This window comes from Rhinatrema bivittatum, chromosome 1 (genome assembly GCF_901001135.1).
Source record: "Rhinatrema bivittatum chromosome 1, aRhiBiv1.1, whole genome shotgun sequence".
NCBI classification, from domain to species: Eukaryota; Metazoa; Chordata; class Amphibia; order Gymnophiona; family Rhinatrematidae; genus Rhinatrema; species Rhinatrema bivittatum.
In genome coordinates, this window is record NC_042615.1 from 50877767 (window position 1) to 50899786 (window position 22020).

General features: G+C 43.2%; 1 protein-coding gene across 5 annotated transcripts in view; it reads left to right on the top strand.

The window, feature by feature from the left end:
• Positions 1–22020, top strand: part of ARHGAP10 (Rho GTPase activating protein 10) — a 626731-nt gene that overhangs the window by 584433 nt on the left and 20278 nt on the right. For 3 of the 5 annotated variants that reach the window (XR_003857144.1, XM_029604198.1, XM_029604284.1), the window contains one exon: positions 20095–20244. Coding sequence is in view for 4 of the 5 variants with exons in the window: in XM_029604198.1 (XP_029460058.1) it covers positions 20095–20244 (150 nt within the window). In the remaining variant the exon portion in view is untranslated. Of the gene's footprint in view, positions 1–2155; positions 3589–20094; positions 20245–22020 lie in introns of those variants that run through there. The other 2 variants (XM_029604362.1, XM_029604453.1) reach the window with 2 other exon arrangements.

The following is a 22020-nucleotide window of genomic DNA, read 5'->3' on the forward strand; positions in this document are numbered from 1 at the left end:
CTGCCCCTGTAGCCACTCACATTTTAGGATCCAAATTTAGGACACTGGTGAAACTCGGTGCCTAATTTTAGGGACTCAGCCCTAGTAAATTTTCAAAAGGGCCAATTTATGAGCCTAACTCCAAAAGTGAGGAGTGTAAACCCTTTGAAAATTGACCCCTGTATAGCTAGTTTGTCACAGTTGTCCATAAATCCTTTCTGACCGGCATGGTATTCTTATGTAAGAATGTTCCAGATTTCATGTAATAGGGGTAACTAACATTGCAGGGGAAAGAACTGTCATCCGTTCTCGTACTTTGGTTTTATAAAATACAATTTCCAGCAGGATGCTTTACTGCGCAGCTGCTGTTTCCAGAGGACAGACAGGCAGCGTATGACATAACACGTTACCCACCTTTATTTTTTCTGTGAATTCAGTATGCTAGCCACGCATAAACCGCATTTTCTGAAACTGGGCTAAAAAAAAAAAAGCTGATTTTGGAAATAGGTGAAACTTGTGCCTTTTCTAAAGAGTCCCTCCCGAGCTGGAACAAATGTCGAATGATGCCACCTTTCAGGGCTGATGTTCCAGTACCCGAGGGATGTGTGGGGGAAGGGATGTCATGGATAAGAAAAGAAAATATAGCACTTCCTTCAGAGATAATGATGAAGGGTGCGTTAAGTTACAGTTAATACTCAGTTACAAAAAAACCCTTCTAACTGTAAGAAAAAAATAACAGAAACATGAAATATTTCTTACTTGTGACTTATAAGTGGACTATTTAAATCATACGTGTATCCAAGCGACCATCATAAAGCACTGGGTTGACCTTGTATTCCTTATCCGGCAACCCACAACAAACTTTTCTGTGCTTAAAACAAATTAATCATCAGTCACTTGAGATAACACTCTTTAAACAGTCTTTTCATTAATTTTATCAAGAAAACTTTCTTTTTCAAAAAATACACTTATGAGAAAGCTTTTTTTTTTTCTTCAAAAAATGCACGTATCTGCTGGCTGTTTGCTTATTCCATGGACAAATACTTGGATCACACTTGTTCTAAAAACTTGCGCATGTAAAGTCTTTAAACTCCCACGCTGTCTTCAACACACCCCACACTGCAGCGTTTCAGAGAAATACTCCTCCTTCATGGGTTGCCACTAACTCCTTGCATCCTCACATTCCAAGCAGTGTTATTTTCTGTCATTCCAGTCAGCTCAGCATATTATACTCCTTCATCTTTATACATGATGCTCCAAACGTCTTTATGATATCGCCCTCCTGGCAATCTTCACAGCGTCTGACTGAAAAGACTGTTTAAAGAGTTTTATCTCAAGCGACTGATGATTAATTAGTTTTAAGCACAGAAAAGTTTGTTGTGGGTTGCCGGATAAGGAATATAAGGTCAACCCAGTGCTTTATGATGGTCGCTTGGATACACTTATGATTTAAATAGTTCACTTAATAGTCATAAGTAAGAAATATTTCATGTTTAAGTTACAGTTAAACATGCTTGCGTTGACCCTCATGATCTTACCATGAATTTTGTTTTAATTGAGAGTGAAAATCCTCTCCAGATTTCTCTGATAGATTTTTAGTTTCACTTATCACAATCCAATAATCCCACTCCCTATCCGGAAACATCGTCATCTCCCTAGGCTGGCCCAGTACCTCTGCAGGAGTGCTGTGTGCTGCTGCGGGGAAGATCCTGGTTCACTTCCTGGGCCTGGCAGAAGTAGCGTTCACAGCCCCTGCCAGGAGGCAGTCTCAGCCATTGTGCTGTGGCGACAGTTATTGGCCAGAATTATGGAGTGCACATGCCGGGTTCTAGGTGACCCAAGAACCTGGAAATAGCCACGGGATCATAAAGTAGGGAAGCAGCCCTGGTGTAGCAGAGAATGAAGGGCCTGTGGCAGCGTAGCCCCGCCGTGGCTGGAAGCTGAAAAGGAGCAGGAAGAAAAGGCCTGAGAGGGAAAAGAAAAAAAAGAGAAAATCATCCCTGCACGAGAAAGAATAAATAAAATTATGTGCACGCTCATGTATCATAAAATTTATGGTCCATCTGCAATCCATCAAGTTAGATCGTTTACCCTCTTGAGATGAAGAGGCTCAGCGTTTGCAGCATTACAAATTCTGTTCTCATATCTGTCTTTCTCTCCGTTCTTTCTCCAACAGAGTTGAAGCTGAGGAAGTATCCCAAGAAAGGATTCCTTATGGTAGATAATCCAAATCTTCACCAAAGAGCTGACATAGAAATGAGAGTAACAACATTTTTCTCCAGAGCCATGCAAGGCTTTCTTTGTTGTGTAAATAGCCTTCTGTCTGGGAAAATGAAGACATGCAATGCTTACTTTTTTTTTCCATGTTGCCATCCTGAATATGATCTCATAAACATAATTTGTGAATACAGCTTAAGGCTGCCTTGATTCCAGCAGGAATACTTGAAGCCTTGATCATATGTGCTACTTTTCACAACTTTCAGACGTGTCCTAATTCAACCCCTGTGCAAGCAGGAATACTTTATTTATTTTCAGCCTGGCAGTTTCCTCTTGTCCAGCTCCGTCGGAACCAGGGCTGAGATCTGGTGCCACGAGCCAACATTTGCAACGACCCCTTTTTTTATATCACTTTCAAACTCAATGACAGTCCTTGGCTGTGAGCCATGAGCCAGGGCTCCTTCTGGAACCCTGCAATCATGAGCCCTACATGTAGACACCAGGTGTCAGCATTACACAATGACTATGACGCCCCCCCCCCCCCCACCAGGGGTTGTAAACGCTGCCTCCACGGCATCCCCAGCCCCGATCAACCCGGGGAACAGAAGACCTGAGCCACTGGGCATGCTCTAGCAACTATAGAATGAGATCCACATGGGATTTACATCTGTCCCAGACCGGGCCAGAATCAAGTCATTAGAAATGTCACGCCATTTCTAAACATCAGCTTGACACAGGGCCAGACTACCAGTGAGGTGGGCCCTCGGCTAATAAGAGTCATTGTCCCCTCATTTGCCGCTAACCACCCATCAGAGGCTAAGGGACAATGCTGTGGGCCCTCGGGCACTGCCCAGTTGCGCGAATGGTCAGTCTGCCCTGGTTTTGTGATTGTGTGCTTCTAATTCCACAAATAAAATGCACATTTAAAAATCAATGCAGGCTGAAAATCTTCGTTTTTGAACTTGAGAGGGATTTATTTGCTCTCTGTCTTTGGTATTCGGCATACACCCAAAAGTTTTCAACAATGTTATCAATGAGATAAGAATAATTGCTATTATTTTGAACCCTACAAAGTGTTCATAATTTATTTGAATAAAGCAGAATACTGTAGACTTTAAAAATCTCACTTGCAAAGGTGAATATACTAACAGGGTCCCTTTTATGTACCTGGGGGAAAGCAAGTGAGCAGGGACTGGGAAAAATAGAAGCCAACTACTAAAAGGGGGTGCAGATATCTACAGTTCATCTAAACTTTCCTGTGTATTCCTGATAGTAAGAAAATTCCATTCAAGTCCTAGGAGAAATGTGAGAGGAGTTGGAAGGAAGCGTTATGTAGGGGTAAATAATCAAGACTGCCCATGTTGTTACAAACACCGCAGGCAATGTGGGATAAACACTGTGGATCCATAAAGTCTAGAGGACGTGAATGAAGAGTGGGTGGCTCGCGGGATTGACGGCTACTGCCTGGAGATAATACTCTTATTCAATAAACATACACACGGTTAATGCGACTCCAGCATTGCTCTAAGCTTCGGCAAGAGGAAACGTGGAAAAAGATTTGCATTCACAAAAAAAGCGGGGAGTAGCTTGCTTGTTACGGCGGTTACTACCCCAAACCAAATAAGCCTGGTACTTCACTTTCAATGCATATCCAGCATAGCTCTCTGCTTCTACGGCAGGGGAGAAAGTCTCATAGTTAACTTTCAATGCATATCCAGCATAGCTCTCTGCTTCAACGGCAGGGGAGAAAGTCAGATACTTCACTTTCAATGCATATCCAGCATAACTCTCTGCTTCAACGGCAGGGGGAATGAAGAAAAGTAGATCTATATACAGACAACAACCATCAAGTTCTGAAATATTTAGTCTGGGTAAACAAATAAGCATGGATATAGCTTGCTTATTGCGGCGGTTACTACCCCTAACTAATTAAGCTAGATTTTTCACTTAGAGGCAGTTCCAACACTGCTCTCTACATTAACGGTGGGGGTGGAAGGGAAATAGAATCAAAAGGTTACTAAGAGCCAGAGTAACAGATAAGTATGAGAAAAAAAAAAAGTGCGAGGCTTGCTGGGCAGACTGGATGGGCCGTTTGGTCTTCTGCTGTCATTTCTATGTTTCAATGTTTTACCTGCGATGTTTGCACAATAATGAAAGTAAACAAAGGATGCACCTACTTTTATTATTGCCCCCTCAAAAGTTTCCCGCAGAGATTGGGGGACATTCACTGAGTGACCAGCAGTATGGGAGAGAGACCCAGTATGGGAGAAAGTGAGAAGAGTGTGTGTCTTTGAGTCTGGGATGAGAGAGAGAAGGGAGTGTGTGTATCTGAGTCTGGAAGGGGTGGGGGGTTTGTGTCTGGGACAGAAAGGGGTGTATCTTTGTAGCTGGGAGAAAGAGAGAGAGAGGGGCAGTGTGTGTCTATGGCAGGAGAGAGAAAGGGAGTGTGTGTGAGACTTTGTGACTGAGAGAGAAAGGGAGTGTATGTTTCTGTGGCTGGGAGAGATAGGGAGGGAGTGTATGTGTCTTTCTGGGTCAAAAAGAAAGGGAAATGTATGTGTCTTGTTGCTGGAAGAGAGAGATTGGGAGTGTGTATTTTTGTGTTCGAGAGTGAGTGTATGGGAGAGAGGGAATATATATCTGTCTGGGGCAGGGGGTTGGGAGCGTGTGTGTCTTTATGGCTGAGAGAGAGAGGGAGGGAATGGATGTGTGTGTTTTTGTGGCTGGGAGAGAGAGAGAGAAATGAGTATGTGTATCTGAGTCAGGGAGAGAGGGAGTGTGTCTCTTTTTGTGGCTATGAGAGAGAGTGTGTGTGTCTGTAGCTGAGAGAGAAAGTATGTGTATGTAGCTGAGAGTGAGTGGTAGTGTATGTGTCTTTTTGTGGCTGGGCAAGAGGTAGGGAGTATGTGTCTTTTGTGGCTTTGAGAGAGAGAGGAGTGTGTGTGTGTGTGTGTCTTTGTGGCTGTGAGAGAGATGACCTTTTCTTTTGGATGGGAAGGGAGTGGGCAGTTCCCCACTCCTGCACTCGTGATACGTATGGCGGATCTCTGCTGTTGGGAATTCTGGTTTTGTGGCTCTTGATGTGTGAAAGGTTGGGCACCCCTGTGCCAGAGTTATCCAGAGAGATAGAAAGAGAGCAAAAGGGGAATTGAGTTTGAGAGAAAAAATAAGATCATCTGTCTTAGCCATATTAAGTTTAAAGTGGTGATCGGACATCCAGGTGGTGATGTCTGACTAGCAGGCTGAGATGTGAAACTTCTGGTGTATAGAGGTATATCTAAGTGCTGTCAGCATAAAGCTCATACTGAAAGCTGTGGAAGGAGAGCAAAGCACCAATAGAATTACCTGGAGAGAGGGAAGAAGAGAAGAGGACCCAGGACAGAGTCATGGGCACGGTTACCTATAGTGGGAGGAGGACCACCAGAGGATATACTAAAAACATGATGGGAAAGATAACAGGAAAACCAAAATAGGTATTTATTTATTTATGAACTTTTATATACCGACATTCGTAGAAAATATCAAGCCAGTATGCTGCAATCCACCATGCCAATCGGGAAATACACTGGAATTTTAAATCATGCATGCGTTTACACGCACACAATTTTAAATACACCTAGCATGCGTCTATGTGCTCCTAATTTTAAGCCGTTACTCGAGCAAACGTAATTCGCGTATCTTCCTTAAGAAATTGTCCACTTTAACGCGCGTATGTAAGCAAATTTTAAAACAATGGAATGGACCTCAGAAAAAGAAAAGGAGTGGAAATGAGGAGGAAAAAGGGATTGAAACCTGTACGGGGAGGAAGTAGCCTTCTGACACCACCACCATGGCCTGGTGAGCAAAGTTTATAGAAGAACAGATCATCTCCATGATGGAGCGTGGCAACTGAAACAGAGAATCATTTGAGGAGAGCCAGGTCCCTGTTAAAGTTAGAAGACTGAGAGAAGGAGAGAGAAAGAGGCAGTTTGCTGGAAATTGAGCAGGCCTTCCCCAGTGAGCATGGAAAATGGAGGAAAGAGAGGGATAGAGGGATAACAATTTGATATGTGGAGAAGGATGAGGTGAGGATTGCCAGGAGGAGGTGGTGAAGGCCAAGATGAGGAGAAAGTGATACTCTCGGGGAGAATAGTGATGGGTGGATAAGGGAGAGAAACCACTGGAGCTCACGAGTACCAGATAAGGCAAAAGAGAAAATGGATGGGGAGATGGAGAATGTAGAGAGGTGGGGTAGTGAAATCCATCTTTGAAATGGTTTCCGATGATGAATTAAATTGGAGAGGCCTAGCATAAAGAAGAGGAAGTGTCATGGGGCTTCACAAAGCCAAAAAAGGAAGAAGTGGTGTTGCCTTGAGGTTGCTGGAAAGCTTTATTGGTGAGCTTTATTTGTGTGACTCTTTGAACAGTTACTTTAGGAGTTGTGCTAAGATACAGTCAAACAAAATGTCGTTCTCAGGGATACAAACAATGCACACAGGGGCAATTTCCAGCAGCCCACATTTTTGCAAAGTGCTCGGGTACTTTTGTACCTGTGGACCTTGTAGCCAGTTGTCCTCAGGGAACCACCCAGGTCGCTTCCCTTTTGAGAACTGCCTACAAGGCCGGTGGATACAAAGTTGCCCGCCTACTTTGCATGTGCTCTCTCTGTGGGCGAAGGGACGGGGGCAGAACACCACGCCTACATTTGAAAACCCAAACGCATGCGTGCTGTTTACTGCCCCCATCTAAACACACCTGTGGCAGGAGTCTTTAAAAAAAAATCTGGCTATGGGTGCACATGTTGTGAAAGCCCGTGCATACTTTTAGTTGCTTTGAGAAGAGTCGGTTTTAATACAGGGGAATCCGTCTGGTTAAGTGCTTAGTTATCTGGCCACATCCCTTTGGAAATTGTCCTTGAAACGTTTCCATTAGGAGGAAGGCTTTATTATGACGGTTCACTCGTGATGGGAGGAACCTCCTGTAACTAACTCATGGATTTATGGAAATTTTCCACCTCCTAAAGTGACCAGGGAGAAGAGAAGCCTTTCCTTAATGGGTACCCACCATGTACTGTGCATTAAGCCCATGCTGAGAGACAGAGAGAGGAAATGGTGAATGGGGGACCTCGTCTGCTTTAACTGAGCCAGGAACGTCTTGTGGAGATGCTCAGCTGAGGCAGGAGCTTCTGGTCCCCCTGCCATGCCAGGGCCTGCATGAGCTGGGGCTATGGGCCATGCTGGGTATCCAGTGAAAACCAGTTCACTGTCAGAAACACCTGGACTGTGAGCAGGGAGGCAGCGCGTTGAGAAATGACGATCGATGCATATGGCACTCGCTTTTGCGTGTGGGGATTTTACAGGTGTAGCAGCTCAAGCTTTAATCCTTTCGATAAAATGATTGTAAAAGAAGTGGAACTGCTGATAAAGCACTTATGTTGATTTAAAGGGGGGAAGTAACCTCTGCCAACGTTTTATATCTTGTTCCCCTTAGCTTAGCAGAAGTTTCAAAGCTTTATGTTCTCGGCCATCTTGCTGCCTTCTCTTTGCTGGGACGCCTTTCCGCGACATCAGAGTGCTGCTTGCTCTGCAGACCCCAGACCAGCACTGTTCACCAGAGAGCAGGGCTGGTGCTAGTGTAACCCCCCTCCTGTCTGCAGTAGCCTATGTTATTTTTATTATAAAAAAAAAAAGAAACACATAGTAGAGACTGGTGAAATGGGAAGAGGTTTTACTCTATCAGCCCCTACACACCAAAATACAGTTCAGAGCAGCTTTGGCGAGGAAGGTTTCTTCGCAGCAGCACATTTGGGGTCTGGATTTCTCTCTCACCCCTCACTTCCTGTGTCCTTTCCCACAGCTCCCTGCAGGAATCCAGCTGCTGCTCTCACAGGCCCATTGGTGTCAGGTTACAGTCAGCTGATTCTGCTGCAGTATTTCATGTAAACCTTCAGCTATTGCCTACAGCAATCCCGCCGTAGGTCCTTCCTTGCAGCCCCCTCCACACAACACACACGCCATGCAGCTGGTTATCTCCTGCAGGTTATCCCTCCGCTGCGGCTCCTCGGGACTCCACTGCTGCTGCTCAGACAGAACTCATAGCCTTCCTTAGCTGCTCCTGAACCTTTCCCGTCTGCCGGCCCTCCTGTCTGCCTCACCTGCTTCGGTTCTTAACAGCCGTCCAGCCAGCACTTACTGCTTGCTTCCCACCAACTCTGGCCACCTTTCTATGTAGGACACATCTCCAGTGCAGACGGAGTCCACCCGTGGGCACGAATTCCCCACTGCACTGTTGATATCACTATCGCCCAACAGCCTTGGCTACAGAAACTAAAGATGGCGATTCACAAGGCAAACACGAAAGGGCTCCATAAGCATGTTTGCTGATCAGATAGTAGCAAAGAAAAAAATTACAAACAGTAATAAAAGAAAGAATAAAACTACAGATTCCAGGGAACCCTGTTGAGCCCTTGGAAGAGAAACAGCTCGTGAAACAAGATTATGCACCAGTTTCTGCTGTCTCTCTTCCTTTTACATGCAACACATAGGCAGAGGTCCTCCCTGAGGAGTCCACGAGCCACCCTCAAATCCACGGGCTCACGATATTCAGACTTAAGTTCCAAGATCCCTGGCAGGGAAGACTTCTCTCCAAGGCCCTAAGCGTTGTTAGGACAGTCTTTGAATACAGCAGTAATAATCACGCCGGGACTTGATTGTGCTTCGCATCTTAACTTTACTGACCGTTAATGATGGACTAGTGAAAAAGACTGTTTACAATCCCTCACGCAGCCCTGTCCATTTAATTATTTAGCTGTTTAATAAAGTTGTACTGCTAAATGCATGTTCTAGTTCATTCCTGATCCTTGCCAATTGTAAATGTAGTTGAGAAGCTCCCTCACAAATTTAAGGATTCGAGTTTCTCTCATCCAATTCAGTTGATGCCCTTTAATTTTAAGGATTCGAGTTTCTCTCATCCAATTCAGTTGATGCCCTTTAAAGTCCCATAAGGCAAACCTTTGCCCAGATGAAAAGAACGTACTCCTCACTTCCCAGTCCAATCGCCTCTCTTCATTATCCAAGTGATAGCGTAGTGGCTAACACTGGGTGAGTGGCACTGCGCGTCTCTGAAGCCCAACTTCTCCCTCCTTCCAGGAATACATGATTCATTCCCTCAGTGACCTTCATAGGTCAATGGGTGCCTCGGGGCAAAAGGCTCCTACTCTCCTTTTAGATGGTAATTCTGAGTCCCTGGATCCTTGGGAACTCAGGCAGAGGGTAAAAATAAACCGGCTTCCAGAAAGGGAACCCAAAATGAGGCAAGAAGGATGGATAGAACTTCCTCCAATCAAAAAGGTTAAACACTGGAATCATTAAGAAACCCAAAAAAGATCATTTTCCCAAAACACAAAACAAAAAAAAAAGCCAGGAGCAAGCATGAAAGCCTGCTACCTCTAGAAAGCGGCAACTCAAGATCTACACTTACAAAATGGTGCCTTGGATTTTTATAGGCAAGGGTTCCACCATTGAATTCATCCACATGGGGGAGCAAGAACCCAACCAAACCTGCCTCATTTCTCTGCCCACGTAACTAATTGGTGTGCTTCGTTAGTAGAGACCCAGGAGGCACTCTACTTGCATGGTAACACAACTGCCCCTTCCCCTCACTCCCCATACAACACATCAGATATGTTATGACCCCCTCCGCTCTTGAATTCCCCCTTCAGCTGTTGAATCTCTCTTTATACTGTGAGTGTATTAGCATGGTGCTAACAGTAATTACTGAGGATGAGCAGCATTCGTTTGCCATGATTTACTTAGGTTCACAATCTGGTGTTTGCCAAGAAGGAGGGCTATTCAAAAACTTCAAACGGTGCTCACATTGTCGAGGGAATGAGACCTAATTGAGGGGGAAACGGGCTGCATTTATTATTCGTTCTCCTTGCCAAATTCTGTCCTCAAAATTAAAAAAAAAAAAAATCTACTGTGGCTTTAAGAACATCTCACACTAAAAAAGAAATAAAAATCATTTAGAACAATGTTGTAATTGAACTATAATGTGCTATAAGATTTCATAACGAGCTGCTTTATGAATCTAGCTTAGGGGGCTATTGGTGAAGAAGCTCATGATAAAAGCAAAGCATCAGGAAATCACTGGGTTTCTGTAATCACAAAGAGGAAAACCACTGACAAAGTGGCTATCAGAAGACAGGGGGACAGAGGAAACAGCGGCGCACTGAATGGAAGAAAAGTCTCACACATAATTACTGGTACTTTTGCTGACTGCTAAATGAATTCCTGTCGGCGCCCACGGTTCAGCCTGCTGTCAGACGGCTTCTGTTCCGTAGCCTGGGAAATGGAAGTCTTTCTCCTCTGTCATCTCAAGCATGTGAATTAACGACCTACATGAAATGGGCGAGGCGTCTGAGCCCCTTCACACCAGCTCAGGCTTGGAGTGAGCTTTGGTGTGCTGCGTGGTATCCTACTCGGTCCAGGCATTTGGAAGCAAAGCCTTTGCACCTATTATAAAGTGCCAGTTTGTGACGGGGGTTTTTTTTTTTTTTTTTCTGGCTCTGTAACTCAGGGACTCTAGAAACACAACATTTTTTTCCACTTGTCTCTGAAGACATGCCAGAGGCCCAGCTCTCAGAAGAATTTAGCACTGAGATTGTGGTGGATTTTTTTGGGCTCTTGACTCGGCCTTATGACTTTTGTTGGACATAACAGGCTTCCTCACATCTATCAGATGAGAGTATCAGAGATACGTTCGCTAGAGGAAATTGCTATCTGTTACAAAAAAAAAAAGAAAAAGATGTTTTCACAGACATCCGAGCAATTCTAAGTTGAACTGGAACCAGGAGAATTTCAGCCTGCTTCGAGATCGAGCAGATTTTGGGTTTTTTTTTTTTTCCTCCGATTGGCTGGGGAAATTCATTTTGAAGAAAATTCAAAAAGAGTTGGAACAATCTGGGGGAAGCAAATTTTTAGAATCCAGTCTGGATTTTTTCAGGAATGTTCAGCAGATTGGTTCAGTGAACCTTGGGAATGTTTTAATTTTTTTCTCAGACCTAGGACAAGGCCTCCTATCAGCCTTCCCACTTCATTCTGGTTGGGTTATATTTCACTAAACAGTTACAGCTTCTACAACCTTCTCTTTCAGAATACAATCTCACTGCGGTTGTTCTTCTGAGAAGATGTTCACTGGTGGGGTGACACTGGAAAATGCTAACCCCCTAAAAATCCAGAGGTAAACCTGGAAAACAACCAAAAAGCTGGGATTCATGTCAACGTCATGTAGCTGAAAGAATAGCATTAGCCACATCCCTCGAGTGGTGTTCTTGAATGATTAAAAAAAAAAATCACAGAGGTCGATTTCAAAACCCCCCATAAAACAGAAATTTATCTGGCTAACGTCAGTAGGATAAGTTATCATGGATATTCAATGAGATAAACATCGCGCTGGATATCCTTGCATAAAGTTATCCAGATATTCCTACCTGGAGAGCTATAGAAACCTAACTGGCTAAGTTTGACTATCGCTGGTTAGCTTTCAGAGTTATCCGGGAACATGTGCCTCAATAACTTTAACCAGCTGTCTTAAGAGAGTATAGTTGGTTCAGTAGAAATGCCAAATACAAGACCAAACAAAGCTTTGTGGGCCTATAGGCCAGAAGAGCCTCCCAGCTCCATCCCAAAATGGCCAAATATAATGAAACATTAGTCCCCCCTTCAGAAGGCCACCTGGCTCCCAGTGCATCCAGCATTAGCTACCAATATTGCTGTCAAAGCAAATTTCTGGCAGTGCCTGCCAAAGCAATACTCTGACAGCAATGCTGGATGCACCGGGAGCTTGACAATTGTTCTGAACTCCTGGCTCTGGTAAGTAGTTTGGGGGTTTCTGGCTGAAGCAGGAGGGGTTGTTTGGGCGGATGGATGGAAGGGGAGTACTCAAGGCTGGTGCAAGAGTATTTGGCATCCTAGAAGAACCTTCGGTCATGCACCAACTTATCTATTGGCAGCAGCACCAGCATAGCAGTCTGTCCTACTGCCTCAAGCACAGTACCCTCTGGGCCTTGTACTGGCAGGCTGTCCCCAAAATGTTGGCACTCTAGGCAACTGCTTAGTTTCCCTGGGAGTACCTCTGTTTCATAATTGGAAAATTTTGGGGTGGAGAGGTGGAAGGAAGGCTTTTTTTGGGCCTCTAAGCCTGCAGTACTTTGTTACTGCTTGGTGTGGTCACAAAGAGCCAGCGTTGGTTTCTCCGGGGTGGGAGGTTGGGATTGTGCCAACATCTATATTTAACCAGCTGTTTTCTTTGAATGTAGCCAGTTAAGGTTAAAAGTTATCTGATAACAAGTACCCAGATCACCTTAACCTTGCTGTTAGTCACATCGTGAGTTCACATAATAACTTCTTCAGCTAACTCCAAATAAAAATAAATTATTTGGCTAGCTCAACTACCCCGAAACACTTCTTACTTGTCCGGATACATTTAATTTGGATATGTGCTGACAATGTTTAAAATTCAACCTTTATCCAGCTAAATGCCTTTGAATATTAACCTCACAATGTCTTAATGGTACATAAATGGGATAATTTTTAAAAGGTTTCCAAATGTAAAGTCAGCATATAAGTGTGTAAGTAGCATGTGCATTCATATATTCTGTTTTGGAAACACTGCAAGTACGTGCGTATGTTGTGCGTAAATATTGACAGGGATAAAAGAGATGGTGTAGGGGTGTTCAAGGTCGGGGCTCATAAGTGTTCACATAAGTTGCTATTTTGTAACTGGAATATGTGCATACATTACTGAACCTGTTTGCATACTTTTACATTATGATATTGTTGACTATGCAATGAAAAGTTTATTACTCAGCATGGCCACCTTAGTGAAACGGGAATGATTTGGTGCCTTATGTTTATGGCTGACCATCGATAGCAGATATGGCCAACTCCTGTTCTGAGAGCCACAGACAGGCCAGATTTAGGTCCAGAGTTTACCACGGGGAGATTTTTACGGCCTGGATACCTAATTTGGAGAATTGTGCCAAATTCTGGAGGCTACATCTCTAGAAAGATAGAGTGGACGTAGTCTATAGATGACCAAAATGCATCACAAACCTTATTGAAGTGAGACTTAAAGACCTAAACCCTGGAAAAAAAAAAAACAGGAGGGGATGAAATAGTTACTCAAATACCACAAGAGTATAAATGAAGTACAAGAGGCAAACACTTCTTTCATTGGACAGGAAGTTCCAGAGTAAGGGGTCCCAGTGAGAGGCTGGAAGTGCGTGGTCTAAAGTGCAATGTGTGAAGTATTTCTTTACAGCGTGGATGGTGGATGCCTGGTACATTAGTGGTGAGCATAGGGAGGCAGAGTTGGCAAAAAGGTTGCAGTCCTACTGTCTGAGGAGGCTCCCTACTTTCCACCTTTCAAATTCAAGAAGTATATGCAGCCCCTGGGCCTCCCTACTTGCCAACCAATGCAAACCCTCCCTTCCATCCAACATCTAGAAAAGGGAGCAGCAAGTCAAGTGACCACATTTTCAGATGACACCAAATTGTTTCAAGTTGTTAAAACAGCAGCAGATTGTAAGGAACTGAAGACGGAGCATGTAAGACTGGGCATCTAAATGTGGCCGATGCAGTTTAATGTGGACAAGTGCAGAGTAAAGCACTCGGGGTAAAATAATCCCAAACCACAGGTACACGATGCTGGGTTCCGTGTTAGGAGTCACCACCCAGGAAAAGGACCTTGGAGTCCCTGTGGACAGTACCTTGAGATCTTCAACTCAGTGTGCGGCAGCAATCAAAAAGGCAAATAGAATGTTAGGAATTATCTGGAAAGGGACAGAGAATAAAACTGAGAAGATCATATAATGCTTTTGTATAGATCTATGGTCTGACTTGAGTATTGTTTGCAGCTCTGGTCACCCCCATCTCAAGAAAAACACGGTAGACACAGAAAAGGTCCAGAGAAGGATGAGAAAAAGGGAAAAGTTTAAACAGATTAGGTCTCTTTAACATGGGGAAGAGATGACTAAGAGGGAATATGTTTGAGATTTATAACATCATGAGTGGGGTGGAACGGGTGAATAGGGAATCGATACCTTTTCAAACAACATTAGGGCTAGGAGAGATGACATGAAAATAGCTGGTAGCAGATTTAAAACAAATCATAGGATATCTTTTTTTCATTGAGTTCACAATCAGGGTTTGAATCTTTTGTCAGAGGATATGGTCAAGGCCAACTAACACAGAGGGATTCAAAAGAGGATTAAATACGTTCCTGAAGGAAAAGTCCATAAACAGTTATTAGTCAGGTAGATTTGGGAAAGCCAGCGCTTATCCCTGGCAGTGAAATAGATGAACGGTTTGGGGTCTGCCAGGTACTTGTGACCCAGACTGGCCATTGTCGGGGATGAGATGGACATTGGTCTGACCCAGTGTGGCACTCATATTATGTTCTTACGTTCTTAACGCTGGTGGGCTGGAGGGGTGGAGAAGTCAGGCAGAAGCCTTCCAGCAGTTGAGGTACTTCAGCAGGGTGGGGGATTGGGCCTATCGGTCTACTTTAGCAGGGTGGGGGATCGGGCCTATTGGTCTACAAGGATCTTTTTTTGTACTTGACTGGCTATATTTTTTAATAATCCTGATAACTTTGGGATTGCTCTGAGACGATCCTAGAGTTCTCTGGCCAACTTAGCCGCATAGCAATGAATATCTGCTACCGAGTTAGCTGAATACTGCCCCTGGACAGCCCCTAATTTAGCCAACTAAATACTTATTCATCTAAGTCCAGGTCGGTTGGACTGGTGAGATTTTCATATCCCAACATTTGTCCGGCTACGTGCCAGACTTAGCTAGACAAATCTGCTGAATAGGGACCCCTAAGGTCCAAACCTTTTTATGCATGGAGCTTTGATCTGTGATGGCTGTTAAAGGTCTAATAGAGAACCATATTTTAGAATTATATGTTTGATTTTTACTGCTTAACTTTCCTGGGGCTGATATAAAAAAAAAAATGAACACCTAAATATAGGCCTCTAAATTAGATTGCTAAATTAGGCACCTATTTTCAGCTGAATTCAGGTCCCTAAGTTAGGGCCCTAAAAGTTAAAGCCCTAAATTTAGGCCTGCTGTTTATTTTCCTAGATTTATGTGCTTAAATTTAGGTGCCTAGTTCTGAAAATCAATTCTAAGCTCTTAACTTTGTTTCCATGCCTTAACTCCTCCCCCATAGTCACCCAATTTTTAGGGTCCTAAATTTGGAATCTCAGTTCTGCTAAAGTTTCAAAAGGGCCAATTTAGGAGCCTAATGCCAAAAATTAGGAGCCTAAAGCCTTTGAAATTTGTCCCCATTATGTTGATGATATTTTAGAAATTGTTTTCTTATTATTGGTAGATGTTGTTATATTTGTTATATTTATGCTTGTATGTTTATGATGTATAGCTTTTCTGTGTTGTAATTGTACCACACTTTGTGATTTTATTGTAAAGCATGTAATTAATAAACTAATAGCTGAAGTTGACTTAGGCTTTTCCTGTTCTTTTCCTACTTAAGGAGTAGTAGTTGGTGATTGCTTTGAGCCCTGTAAGATGAAATTAAGCTAGCCAACTTTCTCTAAGCTCATAGGAAAATGTTCTTTTTTTCTAATATAAAAAATCTATCAATTGATACCAGTGTCTGAGTTTTGGATTTTCAATAACAGCATTCAATTTAATAAATTAAATGCATCTGATATTCAAACAATGAATATTCATGAGAAGAAAATGACATACACTTGAAAAGAAATTGTCCTGACAAAGAGAGAATGATAACTCTCGATAGCTCATCACAGATCTATTAAATTTGTCTAATAAAAATGTATCGCCTGCAAATGGCCTAACTTGGCAACCACAATTCTTTTCTAAAGATGTTAAATACAATTAGAAATGTATCTCTGCCTTCTGAAGGAAAGTTTTAGCTCTGAAGAGATAATAGGAGAGTTCTAAAGAGATCACCAGGGATGGAGAGATTTATTCACTCTGCCCTGAATGCCACAGAGAAATGTCTTAGTTAATAAAATTAAAAAAAATCTCCACCAAACATTTTGCAGTGGTTGGGCTTCACTGCAGTCATTGATGGAAGTGGACCAGATGTCTGCCCAGGAAGACAGAGTCAGAAAATGTGGGGCGTCTTCCAGACATAAAAGGGTTTTCTTGACCAGATTTCCAAGGAAGAGAAAATTCTTTTGGCACAAGGGACACCTATTTGGCACAATGTTAGGCCTCTGCACAATTTGAGTCGTTGGATAACCGGGGAAAGATTTCCAGAGAGAAGAAGACTTCCTTGTATGACTTCCTGGAATTTCAAAGGATATTGTGTGTGTATTGTGTGTCATATTGCTTTATTGTATGTCCCTCTTTCTTGAGTTGTTTAGTGTGGTATTTTGATTTGTTTTCCATTTTTGTCAGTTGTGATAATTGTTAATGTTCCTAAGTGTGCTTTCAAGATAAGTCTGGATATTGTAAATGCAGCCGCGGTGAGCCAGGTGGGCAGGGGCCTGCAGAGCTGCATGGTCTGTGTCTCATGTTCTGTCTTTGGTTATTGTTATTTTTTTATGATGGCCATAAAAATGAGACTTTAAAGAATAAATACAAGTAGGGCCAGCGAGGCACATAGACGACTGTTTTCATGCCTTTTCCATTACATTATGCTTAGATACTGAATCCCACCTCCTCCCCTGTTTGGTAAATCAGGCTTTGCTTGCCTGATCTGTAGGTATGAGTTGAAACTGGCAGGTGATTGGAAAGGTAGCTTTGCACCCTGTTTCTCTACAGCTCGGTTGCATTAAGGGGTTGGATCAAGTACAGTGGGCTCACCTTAGCACAATGTTGGTTCCCATCAAGGACCTTGTCTCACAGTAGCAGAGCAATATTGTGCTCGGATTTTATGATTCTGTAGGATTAGCACATCCCAAGGTGCAAGGAGTCTTTGTATCATTCCTGGCTGACATGACGGCAGATTAAGGTATAACAATATTTTTTGAAGTTATCCTGAATTGAACAAAGTGTCCCATTAATCAGTTGAGAGGCAGTGGGAAACTTGTAATCTTATTGTAATATTAACAAGATTTGGAACCAGAAATGTATGACATATTATGGTTGATTTGACTGATTTAGGTTAATGTAGTGTGTTTGCCACGGTAGCCCAGAAATAAAGGACAACGCAGAAATATACATGTTTATACCTTTTTTTTATTAGCTAGACTCAATACCATTGTTGACTTGCTTTAGGGGGTTAAACTCTCATCATTAGGTAAAAAGAAAACGAGCAGGCAAGGGATAACATTACCCAAATATACAGGTGAATGACAGATTACATTACTATGGAGGTATAAAGAGGAAAGGGTTGGGGGAGTGATGAGGAAGCCATTAGGCCTAGCAGTGAGTCAGAAAGCTCATAAGCATTAAATTCTTTTAGGTTTCTTTAAAGTGTCTGATCATTTTCATTTTGAATGTCTTATGTTCTTGGATAATTCTGAATTTCCCTTTTTAATATCCTGTTGGTAAGGTTATTGATGGGTCTGGTCCCAAATGAATGTTCCCTCACAGCAGTGTTACCTTGCTCTTCCTTATGACACATTATCTTGCATCTGTGTCTTTAGTGTGGCATCACTTTTCACATTTTCTGCATGATATATATATATTACATAACACCAAATCCAAGAGGGCGACCTCCTGAGGGTGTGCTCATGAATGAACTGCTCCCAACCGAAGGGGGGAGACATAACTACAAGAAAATCCTCCAAAAAACAGGCAATGGGGTTCCATCAATAGGCAGATTAAAATCTCCTTTTGTAAGGTGATAAAAGTTTCAATAAAAGGAGAGTAATTAGCAGACTGTAACCCCGGAAGTGCATAGATGAAGTACGTAACTAAGGTGGATGTCATTAGTAGCATCATCTCATGCTGAGAGTCAGTTAACAACTGTTATATATGACAAAAAGAGTCATTTATTTTTGCAGCAATCAACAGGCCCCAGCCACATATAAAGTTTTGATGTTTAGACGTAACAGTATAAGAAGCTGGACATAATTGATTAAGAATCACAATATCAGAATGAAAGAGCCATATTTCTGTGACATTTAAAAGGTCCGGCTGCTCACCTCTTAACAAATCGAAGATCAAGGCAATCTTGTTACGAATCGTCCTTGCATGGATCAAATAAACAGATAAAGGTAGTAAAAGCAAGATGGAATCAGGAATATGCTTAGGTAATGAGGATAAGACAATGGGCGAGCAACTTGCCTGTATCTTTGCTGACAAATACCATTATAACATCCACATCAATGCATAACCGGAATGATTGAACCATAGCTATGGGATCAAGGAAACAGACCAGCCAGACAGCCAGTAGAACAAAGCATCCAGACAAAATCTCAAGCATACAGCCCGCATGAAGGAGTGCAGAAAGAAGAAGCTTCTATGTTGTGCTTCTTCGGGCACACTCTCCACAGTGTGACACCTTCGATATTGACACCCGGACCTTTTACCTTGCACCCCAGCGATATCACTGGGGGCAGGGTTAGGCACAGGTCCATGCCCCTGGGAGGAAAGGTGAAGAGAAACAGGCACAGCCCAGTAGCAGCAGATGAAGGAAGCTGGGAGGTCTTGGTACTCAGGGCAACAGAGCTAGATAACAAACAGGCAAGCAACTGGCAACTCACTAATTTCATCGGTGTTGGTCCCCAGAACTTGTAGCAGGCACCCTGGGGGCAGAGCTAGGGACGCATCCAAGCTTGTCTGTTTGTGTGTGTGTGTATGGGAGGGGGGGGTGTCAGTTTGTTTTATTCTGGTCACTGCTTACATTTGGGGATGCCTTTTTCAAAAGGAAACACTGGTGTTCCTACTTGGAAGTGCATGACATTTTCACGTGGGCCCCACTGGCTCAAATCTGACTTGCATCAGCAAGAGACTTCAGGGATGATATTTTATGTACTTGTGTTTTCAATAAAAGAACTCTGCAGAAGGGCAGTTTAGAAGGAAAATATGTGCACTGGTACCAGCCTGGCTACCCCATGGCCTGCCATGTCACTAACTTGTGTTTCCTTTATCTGCCCCTTGTTGTCTCTGTCACCTTGGTGGATTGTACAGAGTATCAGTTTGCTACTGTTTGGTGACTATTGTGTTTTTGCCTTTGATTTTTACTTATTTAAATTTCCCAAAAGGTCCAAAACAGCCAATAAAACATACAAGAGAGTATAGAGAGTGCAAGAGTAAAATGCAATCTTTTGCTACAGCGCCAGAAAAAATAGGAAGGATCTGGTGACTGGTGGTCAGGTGCCTCCCATAGGAGTGGTCTTGTGGGGTAGAGGGGATATGTGAAAGTTGGTCTTGTTACACTGAGGTTTCAGGCAATAAGGATGGGGAGTGACTGTCAGGGCAAAATGCCTGGAGGTAATCTAATAGGACATTTGGCAGAACAAACAAGGGATTTAACACAGTGAAATCAAATACGTTTCATCAAGTGTTTTGAGGCCTTTTGAAAGTTGCTAGCAGTATTACTTATGGCTGCTTTCAAAGGAAGGATTGAAATAAATTCATTAAGCTACTACAGAACAAATACAAAAGACTGTTCAAATAATCTAACCTTTTAAATGCAGCTTAACTTGAACTGCTTTCACTATGTTGGTCATGAAGAATGTTATCTTTTATTATTGACCCTAGTTCTAGGGATGCATTGGTGACAGAGGAACAGGATCTGCAGAATTTCAATACATTGAGTTCTCAAGACATCTCAGTGAACTTTTAATCTTCCTCCATTTAGAGAGAGAAACAGTCCTTTCAGTCATGTTAGCCAGTGGCTCACACCGAGTGTTTCTGACCTTCCAGGCTATTTCTTGCACGTTCTTAACTCTGCCTTGCAACATTCTATCTTCAGCTCCAGCCAGAGTCGATCAACGATGGTCTCATGGATGAATACCACTTTGCCGACCACGCCTACCTCAACAGCACCACCATCACCCCCAGCATCACCGTCGCCTCTCTTCTTCTCTCTCCCAGCTACAGCAAGCGAAAAACCGACCGAAAGGTAATTTGACCGCTCTGGTCTTACTAGCCGAATCCCGTTGAAATTCCCTGGAGGCCTTTATTCACTGTCCTCCTCCTCATTCTGAACCCAGCACTCTCTTCTACCCTCCTCAGCTCTACCACAGCACACTCTGATCCCCCTCCCCCTCCCCAGTACAGCATCCCTGCCTCCTCAGCAGCCTACCCTAGCAGAATACTGCTGCGCGACATAATGGCATCTGCCTCGAGTTGACCAGTGGGGAATGCCGGAACAGCCGGTCAGAAGCAACTGGGAATCACTCCTGCCCCCAGAAGACCCAGACATGTGATGGGGTTAAGGGCTGGAGGTCGGGGGCGGGTTCCTAGGGGGCCAGGGCAGCCTTTGTTTAACTGGGCTTGGTGGGCAGAGGAAGGGACTGGAACTTAGTGGTTTCTGTAGTTTAGTGGCTGGCGGGGGTGCACATGCTGAGTTCCTGGATCTTTTTGTCAGGGACCGGTGAGCATTGTTCCCTCTAAGCTGCGCACGTCTGCGTGCACACAGATGTCATGAATGCTGCGCACAGGAAATCCTGATGATGTTTGCATTATACTGCCTCAAGTGCATAAATTTGAAGACATTTTTTGTGTCCGCAGCCTTTCAAAAATTTGAGGGAACCTTGCTGGTGGGGTTCGCCTGCTTGCTGGCATGCACATGCACCCCCAATCCCACCAGCTGCCAACAGACACATCTGGCGCCTAAGCAAATTAAATATATAGAGAGAAGATCCTCCCTCTCTGCTCCCTCTTGATTTTGTATTTTTTCCTTTTATTTCCATCCTTTTCTTCCTCTCCCTCTCCTTCCTTTTTTCTGCCCCTACCATCCTTTCCCTTACCTGCCTTTCTCCTGTACAAGGGGAGAGGCTGATGCTGCTCCTTCAGCTGCCTTTCAGTGAATGATGGAAGTTTCAGAATCTTTTCTCGGTGGTCGTGTGAATGATGTCAGTGCTGCCAGTGTCCTGAGAAGCAGATGTCCACCTGAGACAAGTTCACATTCGTATTTCATTATCAAGCGTATCAAATATGTTCCTTGCATGAAGGCAGAGCTGTACAGAATTATGGAGAACACCTACTGAGGTTTTATAATTAGCAATGTTAAAATAAAAAAAAAAGAAAAGAAAATGAAATCAGGACTGAAAATTATTATTTTCTGCCATGGGTTGTTGGTTGCTTTTAAGTACGACTGCCTTACTACTAAGGCCAGAATTTTATGACCTGAGCAGCAGAAACTTAAAAAATGTACATTTTTAAAAAGTTGTTTTTTTTCCTGAGTTTAATAACTGAATAAATACCTTGTTTACTAGAAATGACATACATGATGTCTGACTTTAGTGTAACCTCACCGGAATAGGGACATTTCCTATACACGTTTGGATGTGCGGGTCAGGGTCGTGCACGTTCTTTACAATGGCAATGCGCAGGACAAGGAACTCTCCCACAGACCGTGCAATTCCTCAGATCTCTGGGTAATTATTTTTCATCCATGCTGGATGGATGCAGTCCGCAAACCATCAGCAGCCTGACTGAGTGAGCGTTAAGTGATATATGCAGCTAAGGAAGTTATGGATAATTGACGCGCATTCATTATGTACCGTAATTATTTTCAGTATTCTGTTTTAAAATTCCATGTATAGTCAGGAACTTAGAAATAATTTTGCAGTAGATGCCCTAATGTATTATGCTGTCTAATAGAAAGGCAATCTCAAGTAATACCAGCTAATATAGATCTTGCCTAATATTGACCTTCTATCTTGGAACTTTT